At 40.4% G+C, this 12,549-nt stretch overlaps 2 protein-coding genes across 2 annotated transcripts in view; both read left to right on the plus strand.

The window, feature by feature from the left end:
- Positions 1–4,533, plus strand: part of fyb1b (FYN binding protein 1 b) — a 15,990-nt gene extending 11,457 nt beyond the window's left edge. The window contains exons 11-19 of the mRNA XM_080017674.1: positions 212–284; positions 994–1,086; positions 1,737–1,780; positions 2,383–2,446; positions 2,551–2,644; positions 2,806–2,968; positions 3,803–3,836; positions 3,934–3,965; positions 4,075–4,533. Of these exons, the coding sequence (XP_079873800.1) occupies positions 212–284; positions 994–1,086; positions 1,737–1,780; positions 2,383–2,446; positions 2,551–2,644; positions 2,806–2,968; positions 3,803–3,836; positions 3,934–3,965; positions 4,075–4,097 (620 nt within the window). The 3' untranslated portion in view covers positions 4,098–4,533. The remainder of the gene's footprint in view (positions 1–211; positions 285–993; positions 1,087–1,736; positions 1,781–2,382; positions 2,447–2,550; positions 2,645–2,805; positions 2,969–3,802; positions 3,837–3,933; positions 3,966–4,074) is intronic.
- Positions 4,534–8,925: 4,392 nt separating this feature from the next.
- LOC307242914 (ATP synthase subunit e, mitochondrial-like) lies at positions 8,926–11,368 on the plus strand (the record flags this gene model as incomplete). Its single annotated transcript, XM_080017540.1, has 4 exons — positions 8,926–9,012; positions 10,032–10,086; positions 10,864–10,962; positions 11,280–11,368. 4 exons carry the CDS (start codon positions 8,926–8,928, stop codon positions 11,303–11,305), a joined length of 267 nt encoding a protein of 88 aa, XP_079873666.1. The 3' UTR covers positions 11,306–11,368.
- Between the last annotated feature and the right edge of the window lie 1,181 nt (positions 11,369–12,549).

Genomic DNA, 12,549 nt, shown 5'->3' on the forward strand with positions numbered 1-12,549 from the left:
ATATTGTTTATAGTGTGTACTTGATATGCTCTTTATTTTCTGCTGTCCCCTTTTTGCTGCTGGAACGACATAAATGTCCCCGTTGTGGGACTAATAAAGGTTTATCTTATCTTATCTTATCTTATCTTATCTTATCTTATCTTATAACATTAGAACACAGGTGATAGGGGTTGCAGTTTGGTCCGGTCATGTTGTTGTTGTTGTTCCACAGTTGTCCTGCCGCCACCGCCAGAGGAAGAGGGGGAGCTTTACGACGACGTGTTGGACCCGAGTCTGGACGTCAGGTGAGAATGAACGAACTGTCAAAGAGAACTGGGAAGAGGGAGAGATGCACAGCACTGTACGGTAGAGCGCGTTCCCACAAATGGTTTTAATCCACATGCTCACAAAACAAAGGGAGGATTTCATTCTTATTATTTAGAGGATTCGATTATATATTATCTCTCTATCTATCTATCTATCTATCTATCTATCTATCTATCTATCTATCTATCTATCTATCTATCTATCTATCTATCTATCTATCTATCTATCTATCTATCTATCTATCTATCTATCTATCTATCTATCTATCTATCTATCTATCTATCTATCTGTCTATCTATCTATCAGTCTGTCTGTCTGTCTCTCTGTCTGTCTGTCTCTCTGTCTGTCTGTCTTTCTATCTATCTATCTATCTATCTATCTATCTATCTATCTATCTATCTATCTATCTATCTATCTATCTATCTATCTATCTATCTATCTATCTATCTATCTATCTATCTATCTATCTATCTATCTATCTATCTATCTATCTATCTATCTATCCATCTGTCTGTCTGTCTATCTATGAATCTGTCTCTCTGTCTGTCTGTCTGTCTATCTATCTATTTATCTGTCTATCTGTCTATCTATCCATCCATCCATCCATCTAATACACAACTAAAGGCGGATGGAAAGCATCAAAACATAACACTGTTTTTCGTCCCTGGTTCTGGCCCTGACCCTAAGCCTCTCTGGTTCCCCTCAACCCAAGTCCCCTCCAAGACCCAGCGGGCTCCTGCGCTTGCTGCAGTGGAGGAGGCCTTCTGCCAGAACAAATGAGTAAAAAAACCCTCAGTAGTAAGACTGACGCGACGTCCTCCCCTCTTTCACTAACCCCACCCCCAAATCATTGCCGCCTCCACCTACGATGAAGCACGTTTAGGGTGAAATTGCGCTTCAATGGCCGATTTAGAGGGTCCACTTTTTTCTAATCCTTTATTTTGTAAATTGACCCCATGACAACCCATGAGTCAGAGGCATCTTCACCCTAAAGTATTTAAAGTGTGGATTGATAACTACTTTATGCATGACTAATCAAACCATGTGTAATCCTTAAACTCTTCATACAAATATTTTGTTAGTTGTTTGATTCCAATCCACGTCGGTGCTCACTGGTCAATTTACTAAATTTTAAACATTTTAACCATGTTGTAAAATCTGTTTTCTAACTTGATTACTGTTCATTTAATCAGAAATCAAATATTTAATCCAGCAAGGAAAAGAAAGTTGTGGATTTTCTTCTAACAATTTTGAGGTTCTGATTTTGTCTATGAAATTATCTGAGAAAAAATAATAAATAATAATAATAATAATAATAATAATAATAATAATAATAATAATAATAATAATAATAATAACAACAATAATCTGAAATGACTTTGCATAAAAACTGTGTGTGTAATAACTGTAATCTATATATCTTTTCGTAGCAGGGTGCCTCCACCCAGCCAGTTCACTGCAGACGGTGTTTCAGGTATCACAACTCAAATTCATATGCAACAGTTTGAGGGGCGTTTCGAAGAATACAAAACAAGGAAAACGCAGCATTCAGCAAAGTGATCTCGATCTCCTTGAAAAGGAGCTGGTTTGATTCTGAGACAGTCGATACTGTAGAATGTTTGTGGTGGGAGCAGCCTAAATAAATCATGCTTGCTACCGTAATGCTGTCGGGTAATGCACTGTATAATTGCATTAAAGTGGTAATCCGTACCTTTTTTTTTTTTTTTTTTTTTAAGTTCAGTTTTTTAGCTGCACCTTTCAAATGTTGATGTTATGGCGCTAAGATCAGTTACTTCTTAAAACATGGCGGCGACTCCGGATTGGCTCTTTAGCGACTGGGAGTACCATAGAAAAATAGCTGAAGCAAATGCAATAATATTGCATTATAATGATAATATATTATATTAAGACATGCTTAGTACAGGACAACATTTCCTGGTGATAAAATTGCAAATGTTTGCAATTTTTTCATAGCCTCTCCGCTGAAACTATTTCCCCAGACTTTCGCTGATTAAACCAAGGTTAGAAAAATCCCACAACGACGGCCTCACGAATAACGTTCTATTTTCCGGGCAGCGATTAATGAAGAGATCTACGACGACGTCGACTCCCAGGTCCCCGCTCCGCCTCCGGTCAGCAGGTGAGACGGAGTCGCTTCGCCGCTCACCCTCCGCGTCTCGTCTGTTTTTTAACGTCGCCGCTTTTCTCTCTCTCTCTCTCTCTCTTTCTCTCTCTCTCCCTCAGCCTCCCGACCCTGAAAGCCAAGAGCGACGACATCGATCCGAAGAGGCAGAAAAAGATGGAGAAAGAGGAAAAGGACTTCAGGAAAAAGTTTAAAGTGCATACCTCCATGACCGCCTCGTTTCAATCAACTCTCTTTCCGTGTCCAGTTCTACCTTAAATCACTCCAACAACAACAACATCAACAACCTAAATATAAGGATGAGTCCGTCTTCCTCCGCTGTCATATATTGATAAAGCTGTTTTTATGCTTATCAGTACGAAGGAGAGATACAGGTGCTGTACCAGGTCACCGCCGTTCCGACTTTAACTTGTAAGAAGTGGAGCGGGAAGGAGCTTCCGGTCAAACCGGGGGAGCAGCTGGACGTCATCGTAAAAGCGGTGGACAACAAACTGCTCTGTCGGAACGACGAGGGCAAGTGTGAGTGTCCGCCCACTTCCCCCTCTCCATTTTTCCCCGAACGCCTCGTACGCCCCATGCAAAGCACTTTCGACTTCCCTCGTGTCCTATCGTCCCTTCCTCTGTCTGACTTTCCATCCATGACACGGTGGTACTTTGACTTACGAGCTTAATTCGTTCCGTGACAGAGCTCATAATTCAATCTGCTCATATAGCAAATCAATTTTCCCCATTGAAATTAATTTAAAGGCCATTAATCCGTTCCAGCCCCCAAAAAGCCACCCCAATTTTTTTGTTACGTGTTTTTAAATAAGAAAACTTTATTTATAAATAACAAATATTGTATAAAAACATAATAAAAGAGAATGTCGAAGAGAATCACTCACGTTTTTCTTTGATTTCATGCTTCAATTCAATCGACATCATCCGCTCCTTTTTCTTAGCACTTACTTTCTTAGGACCCACGGTAAGAACAAAAAAAAAAATTGGCAAAATAGCTGCACAAAAAGCACAAAACGCGAGCACAAAACTCAAAAGAGATGCTTCCACAGTCGGGTAACCACGTGAAGTGAAGGAGTGATTACGCGGGATGCTGGCCGCATTCGCTCGCCACGTCAACCGGCGGCGGCGTACCTGAAGCTCGCTCCTCCTAACTCACATTTTTGCAAATCAATACAAAAAAAATCGACGGAACGACGGCTCCTAACTCGGAAAACTCGTACGTTAGTGCCCTCGTAAATCAAGGCACCACTGTATGTCATTTACGGCATTCATTCCCCAAATCCTTCGTATATTCAGGGTGTGTGTGTGTGTGTGTGTGGATTTGTCCTAATCCGCTCTGATGTCCTCCCCCAGACGGTTACGTATCAACCAGCCACATCGTGATGGAGTAAGTACCACGCCCGCACCCGTGCCCACGCCCACGCCCACACAACACACAGCTGTAGCTTTGATGGTTTCCACGTTAATCGCTCTGTTCCTTTCAGGGACGGCGATATCTACGACGACATCGGAGATGGTATGTTTTTAAGTTGAAAGTTCAACATACAATCAAGATATTATTACCCATCTACAGGATATTTGAATGACTAAAATATGAATGATGAACTATCACCGTTCCTCTGCAGATGGCATCTATGACAACGACTGAAAACCTCTCTTCCACTGAGAATGTTTTGATTTGTGTTTTATTTCATGTTTGTCGTTTTAATGTTTCATATACTGTATGCTTTTGTTTCTATTATTTATTGTTTCTACGGATACTTCCAACCAGGTGCCATCGTAAGTCACAAGAACAATGGGCTACGTGCTTGTCACTGTCGCGTCGGGTGTAAAAGTGCCGATTTATCAGTGAAAAGAGGCAGCGGAACGTGCGCCGTGACAGAAGCAGCCTAATGACACTTTTCATGGAGCCGCAGTATTTTCACATCTGTATGATATGCTTTTGCCTTTTTCTCAAAACGGCTGGGCTACTTGGCCTGGCTTTTCAAAAAGCCTGTGACCGTTTAGCCTCACAATGTCCGGCGAAAGCTGCAGTTTGGGCTTAGAACATGGGATAAACAATTGCAATAAAGGTTAAAATACAACGAGCCTGTATCTGTCTCTTCTTTTTAGACGGCGTGTGATGGGCACAGCACTAAGACCCGCTCTGCATAACCTGAAAGGCCCAGGGACATCTTCAATGAATGTTGCAAATTATTACTCAGCTTCATTTGATCTTTTATTTTATCTAGAAGTGTGTGATGAAGGCTCCAACACCCAGACTGTTTAAGTCTTAAATGGCTTTAACGGTTTGTTAAAATTGATCTTTCTACACGCTACGTCATTCTAATGCACATGCACGGAAGTCAAAAACACGTAAAATGACACATAGGTTTTGTTTCATATGGCATACATATTATATCTTAGTCTGACTTAATCATTGGATTCAGTCGAAATTAGTTTTCTTTCAAGTTATTCTGCACTCATTTACACATGTGCAATTTATGTCATTTAATCCCTTGCTTAATAATATTTTGAGTTAAATCATTTTGTTTCTGATATTTTTTTCACCCCTCTTGGGTCTATTTTGGTTTTGTCATGTCCATATACTGTACATGCTCCCTCCTGTTTCGTTTGGTCAGGTCCATCTGGTGTGTCAAGTCGTCTTATATGGTAACCCCTGTTGAAGTTGTTTCGACCTCACTTTTAGTGATTTGATCCAACGTTAGTTCATTTGTAAATGTTTCCCCCTGCACTTGATCCTGCAACGCATTCTCAGTTGTTTATATTTTTTGATAAGTAATCCTTATCTTTTCCCAGATCTACCTGCGACTCCTGGGTCTGATGGCTCACAACGACAAAATCATACCGTATGTCATTGAGATTGCGATCGCTTTTTGAGAGAGGCTTGAGAACAAAGGTATATAACGGAGGCGATATCGATTTAATATCATTTTGTTTCATTGTACGAAAGTTTACAGCAAACTGTTGAAAACAAGGGCGTCACCTAGGGTCAAACACTGGGGTTGTTTGAGGTTTGGAGCAATGAAAGTTTTAGCAAAAAAAAAAAAAATGTTATCATGTTTTATAACAACTAACATGTTTTCATTCTTCATGATATGACTATTTGCCTTTTATTGAAACAATCACAAGTGGAATTGAAAAATATCAGCCATGAGGATAAAGGATGACCAGTGAGAAAGTTGTGAAATCAACTAAATTAATAAAATTTAAAAAATGGAGAATGAAATAGAAGCTAAACGGAATGAGACCTTCGATGTGTCTTTTGGCATGTATAGAATTACATTGCTCTCTTTGTGGTGTCTTCGTTTATAGGCGTAGGGCCTGTTTCCTAATTGGATTCCGCGTTCAGCTTAATCTGATTACTCAAAATGCCCTTCTCCATTATTCATAACATGAACTGAATTATTTCAAAGCTCAGTGTGCAAATGGTACATACTGGTGGTGATCGGTGGGGAGGGATGGGATTTGACATCAATGAAATCTGATATGATCCTGTCTGCAGTAACGTGAACGGATAGGTTTTGGTTATTGCTTTACAGGCCATATTGGGAGATATTTTGAATATTTTATGCGCATTTCAATGTTGTAATGTTCTTGGAACGTAACAATTGCTCAGGCAATTGCCAACATACTGTACTTGAAGGAAGTTTACATCATTTTATAACAGCAAAATTCTGCCAATAAAATTAGTTTTCAATACAACAGACTAAACACTCATGAACCAATACATACACACACGCACACACACACATATATATATATATATATATATATATATATATATATATATATATATATATATATATATATTTAAAAGTTAGGGATGTTTGGCTTTCGGGTGAAATGTATGGAAAATGTAAAAAGTTCACGCTTCAGTGATATTATATCATGAAAGTAGGGCATTCAAGTAGAAGTATGCAATGGTGATTTCCTCATCTCAAACAATTTATTGAAACAAAAGGCAACAACAGTGGTGGGTTTACCACAACAAAAAATGTCAATGTTTCAATAACTTGTCATGTGCCCTTGAGCATCAATTACAGCTTGATAACCACGTCTCATGCTGTTCACAAGTCGACTTATTGTCTGCTGAGGCCTGGCACCCCACTCTTCTTGAAGGGCAGCCCTCAGGTCATTGAGGTTCTGGGGCACAGAGTTACAAGCCTCTACACGGCGACTCAGCTGATCCCATAGGTTTTCTGTGGGATTCAGGGCTGGAGAAAGTGCAGGCAGCTCCATTTGAGGTGCCCCAGTCTCCAGCAGCCGTTCCCTAATGATGCCACCTCCATGAGCTGGAGCATTGTCGTCCATGAAGATGAAATGAGGCCTGTGTTGTTCATGCAGGGGCACAATAACTGGATTAATGATGTTATTCAGGTAGTATGGGCTTGTCACTGTACCATTCACAAAGTGTAGGGCAGTTCTGTATTGACTAGACACACCTGCCCACACTGTAACACCACCACCACCAAAGGCTTGTCTGGTGACAACAGTGGCTGATGCATAGCGCTCTCCTTGACGTCTCAACATCGTTGGCGTCCATCATTTCTGCTCAACGGGAATCGACTTTCATCAGAGAACAGCACTGAGGCCCACTGGTGCCTCGTCCAGCGTAAATGCTCCCTGGCCCGTGCAAGACCATGATGCCTGTGCCTGGTGGTGTGGTCAGGTACCCTTGCAGGTCGTCTAGCACGCAGACCACGCCGATGTTAACAGTTTTGAATGGTCTGACGGGACACTTGGGTGCCTTCACCTCCCTTAAATGTGCCTGGAGTTGAGTGGCATTCATCATCCGGATGCACAGGGCACTGTTCACAATGAAGCGCTCATCAGTGTGGGATGTGGCCAAAGGACGTCCACTTCTATGCCTTTCTGTGACTCTTCCAGTGTCTCTGTATCTCTGTTGCAACCTGCTGATGACACTCTGTGACACTCTAAGCTCAGTGGCCACTTCCCTCTGAGAACATCCTGTTTGAAGCCTCGCAATGGCGAGGTACTGTTGATCAGTTGTTAGGTGTCGTCTTGGTCTCATGATGTCAAAACGTGAACAGCATGATGAAGAGGACTGTTTGAATACCAATTCTAACTGAACCAGGAAATGTATTGGTCAATTCATGGATCAAACACCTGTTGTGAATTTTGCCGTTCAGCTCCTTGTTAGAGAACAGCAAGTTGTGCAAAAGTACTGAAAAATTGAACAGTTGGACATGTGCATTCAAAAGTATAGAGAAGGTCAAATTAAATTCACCTGTAAATATAGTGCATTTGAGGTTCATCCTGAAATTTCACCCGAAAGCCGAATATCCCTAACTTTTTGTGAGTAGCGTGTATATATATATATATATATATATATATATTTGTTTTTTAATGTACCGTTGATTGTTAGGTTTATTGTATATGTCCAATTATTGTTTTATTCAATATATTGTTTTACCTTATTATTATTGCCTATTTTTGATGTGGGCTACTATGACACTACAGTTTCCCTCCATGGATGAATAAAGTAAAAAGTAGTTTGTTTGTTTTTTTAACTACATTTCCCCACTGGCCGTTTAATTTTCATTTCCACTCGAGGATTTTTAACAATATAAAGGGTGCATTAAATAAAATATTCTGCTGTTATTATTACTGTTTTACTGCTTATGACAATCACTAAATGTAAGCCGACAAACTTTCAAACATATGTATTTTTATTTGTTAATAAATCAATTCTACCTGATGCTGAATTGGATTTGATCATTGAGAGCGAGCTTAACTATTGGTATTAGACATATTTATAAACATCCTATTCCACTGCTTCCAATCTGTGGCTCGCCTCGTCAAGAACCACCTTGTGAAATGAAATGCATGCAGAGTGCAAGTGACAAGTGTTTACATTTCAATTCACCCTTATAACTGTTATAATGGTTTTAATGTCAGACCGCACGGCCACATTTATACATTGCCAACCACCGGCCTACGTGTTTCATTTGTTATTATTGAAGGGCGGTAGCCTGTAAAATATGACGCGGGAGTCAAAAACGATATGGAGGTGTACCACGGTAGCACGAGGCCCATATAAGCCGGCTAGCCCACCTCCATCACCGCCGAGCGGCTGATCCTATGACGGCTTAATGCATGTAACGCGCGAACTGTAAAGACAAAACTTCACCACGGTGGTTTTAGACAACAACCTATGGATCCGTTTTTGCCCACACTTGGTACATTGGCCAACAGAGAGAGAGAGAGAGAGAGAGAGAGAGGATTTCTCTGAGATTAGAGCGACCCGTCGAACTGCACTCGACGAGATGTACGGCGTTCATATTTTATGTTCATGTTTGTATATTTTCTATTCGAATTCGCTCACTCTGAATTGCGTTGTAACATTGCAACGCACAATTCGTTTATATTAAAATAAACAAACAAAAAAAAACAAACAAAAAAAAAACAACAAATCAACAAGCGCCGGAAGTGACGGTGACCGGAAAGGGCTTATGTTTTCCGGTCTACGCGGAAGTTCATTCTCTCCTCTCTCCGGTGCCAGGATGGTTCCCCCTGTCGCGGTGTCGCCCCTCATCAAGGTGCAGTTTTTGCTCTGGGTTGTAAAAGAAAAGAAAGAAAAAAAAAAAAGTTGAAGTATGTGTTGAAAATAGGCGGATAACGCGACCCCTTCGCTCTCAGGTCGTGCATGTTTGGTTACGTATCTGCGGCGGGGTGAGCTGAATGCTAGCTTTGGGAAGCTAGCTAGCGGCTAATGACATTGACAGCTGAGACGCGATCACGCCTCAAACGGCGGAGTTCCGCCTTTGAAACGGCGCCTCCGCGTCGCAGATATGTCCATTGTGCACCCATGACGCTACAGCGTTGGCATACGACACGTAAAACATTGTGTGGGCGGTTTACTGCGCTTTGCCGCAAGGTCGAGACGTTTTTGAACCTCGCCCCATGCAGCGGGGATTTGTTTTGCTTTCCCCGTGGACTCCACAGGGCAACGGCAACTGTAGTTACACTATTTAAAAAGTTAAAAAAAAAAAAAAAATCCCTGTAGCGCTTCACGCAGTGCATCCTAACCTTTTCTTTCTGTCACGGAACCGTTTTGAAAATGAAGTACTCCCATTGCACGCCACTACCCTGGTAACCAGAAACGTCACAAACATGTTTAGCTGTGGCGCTTAGTGCTGTCGCATGCTGAGAGTTCTCCCATGAAACCCAAGTATCACACAGAATGACCAGCCCCCACAACATAGTTGTTGAAAAACACCGGCTTAAGGTGCCAGTAACCATACAAGTCATGCCATACCATAGTCGTGTTATGACCGAGCAGGAGCAGTGTGAAATGTTCCAGATGATATCAAGACTTTATCACTGCTCTCTCGGAACATTTCAGGGAGCTCTCAAACTGGCTAGAAAAAATGGCTTTGACTCGTCACAAAGCCGTGGCTCCTTCTGTAAAGAAACAACGTATCGAAGTTGAATGGGAACACCATTGTATTATAGTCACTTGAACATTGTATATCTTGAGGTTGTTTGAACTTCAAACCATCATCCTGCTGTTCTCCTGTGCTGAGCTGTGTTTCTAAATGATCCTTTACTCTTTCAGACGGCCAGATGGTCTGCCTTATTCCTCGGTGTGCTTTATGGCAAACAGAGGTTTGGTAAGTTGGTGTGGATATGCATGTCTCTGTATCCAGGGTTTCACTGTGCTTTATATGAACAATAAGAAGAATGTCCAGCAATATTGAGCATCATCATCATCAAACTAAGGATATAATAATGATAATAATATTAATACCTTTATTGATTCTCCAGGCTTGTGCATTCTCCGGGCCCCCTGGACTCTCGAATGCGGGGATTTTTTTGTTTCATGTAAACGTCAGAAAATAAAACAAATACATCTAGAATAAATACACACAATTTATTTATTGGTTTTGTTTGTAGAAACACACAGCGGATCGGATGAAGCAGATGACCATACAAGGATTTTTCTACTCGTCAGCTCGTGCCGAGAGTAGAAAAATCCTTTGTAAACAGAGCGGTGGGAAGCCTGGGCGTTTTGCTCAAAGCAATTACTTTGTCATTGGTTTACCTCAATATTTGACACTTTGGCCACGTCTAATATGAACATCTCACATTGTAACATTATATATATATATATATATATATATATATATATATATATATATATATATATATATATATGACAGAAAATAAGGAAAAGCATAAAAGGTCCCCTTTAACTCTAAACACAAATAACCATGGTAAAATCCTCTGCTTTTTATTTCGACAACCTCACGTTATCAACTGTATTGTGAATTAAAATTCTTAACACACGACCTTCCTTGAGAAATAAGACCTAGGAGATATATACAAGATGGCTTTTTGCAGCATCTGATTGATTTGGTGTATTTATCTACCGTGGCTTTGTTTGTCAGAGTACCTGAAGCCCATTGCAGAGGAGGAAAAGAGGATCGAAGAGACCGAAAAGAAACTGAGAGAGGAGCAGGAGCGGATCTACAAACAGCTGTCTGAAGGTAACGCCTGCAATGCATTACAACTTTAAAGTTGAGAATAAGCATTATTTAAAATGCTCTCTCATCAAGGCTTAGAATTTGAAGGAATTTGTGAGGTTTTTTTTTCTATAATACTCAATAGAACACGAGAGAACTGAACAGAAGATATTCAAACATTGATAATGTCAGTTAAATACTTAAGGTACGGGTGACATGTATCATGACATATTTTGGTGCGAGAACATGTTTAATTATGTGAATTTAATGTGATTGAGTGCTTGAATTTAAATGTATTTAACCTCTGTAACCCACCTTATTTCGTATTCTCTTCCCTGCAGGAAATACCGACACAATCCTGAAGTGAACTCGCTGCACACGTATACAATTATGATCAGACCACAATAAAATGACCTGGTTTATTTTTCAATGCCTGGTGTGTGGTTTATTTACTGTTGGTAGGCAGGGTTGTTGGGGTTCGAATTGGCTTTGTTGCATTTTTTTCACAGAACATTTTTAACCGCTTTCAATTTGTCAAGTGAAAATACATAGTCTGGTGGTAAGTTTCCGGCAGGAGAACTCTACTTTTATTTTTCGGTCGTTGGACGACGCTTTTAAACTGATCCAGTGCGGTTGCAAACCCCATTGTTAAAGCTATTCTTTAGTGATCGGAAAGTGAGCTTTGGGTTAAATACCAGAGTTTAACTTCGAGGCTCAGTTGAGCGTGGAGGAAGGAAACTCCTTTGGCTGATATTTTGTGGCTGGGGTGCATGTGTCTAGCTGCCCTTCAGTAGGAGATGAGCCAGGGGGAAGAGCATGGTTGTAATCCTGCCCGAGTTTAGCAGCAATCCCAGGATTGGGGTCAGGGGCTCGTAGTAGAAAGTGCAGTGTTGACAGGACTGCTTCCCCTCAGTGCTTTGTGTGTTGTGTGATAACCTAACCTTCATTAAAAACACAAAATAAGTTCTCTAGGTTACTGTATAGTACTTTGAGCAATTTCTGTAAAATGGCCCAACAAAACTCTCCTAAAAAAAACAAACAAAAAAAAAAAAGCAACCTCGGAGTTGGTAACCAGAAGGCAGTTTTAATGGTACTCTTATTTTAAGGTGAGAACTATTAAAAGTCCCATGGGAGTGAGTGAGTATCATGGGAAAAAAAATAAAAATAATAAGCTGCACATCTGCTTATAAGGGCGGTACATAAATGTTGCCCAAAAGTCCCTAAAATATAGTGTCACCACAACAGAAGGAAAATATACAGAAAAGTACCAATAAAAATACATTGCTTTATTTAGGCCATTCTTGACATGTACAGATGCACATTTTTAAGATTCATACCACAGCCAAATAAAATGTAGTCCTAAATCTGGGAGTTTATAATACCTGTCCCTAGTTAATAAATGCTTAAAATTGCAATGTAATCATTGACAGAGCCTGTGAGTTTACCCTTAACCAGAATAGTCAGAAATCAGAACTGAACCAGCATTCGCTTAATTAAGGGGGGCAGGTTATATATTCTAAAACGCTTGTTCGATGTAAAAACCAATCAATTTACTGTCAAGAAAGAAGTAATACTTTAAGCATCTATTTGTTGTCTAGAAAAATAGTGTAT

Source organism: Zeus faber (genome assembly GCF_960531495.2).
Source record: "Zeus faber genome assembly, chromosome: 17".
Classification (NCBI taxonomy): domain Eukaryota; kingdom Metazoa; phylum Chordata; class Actinopteri; order Zeiformes; family Zeidae; genus Zeus; species Zeus faber.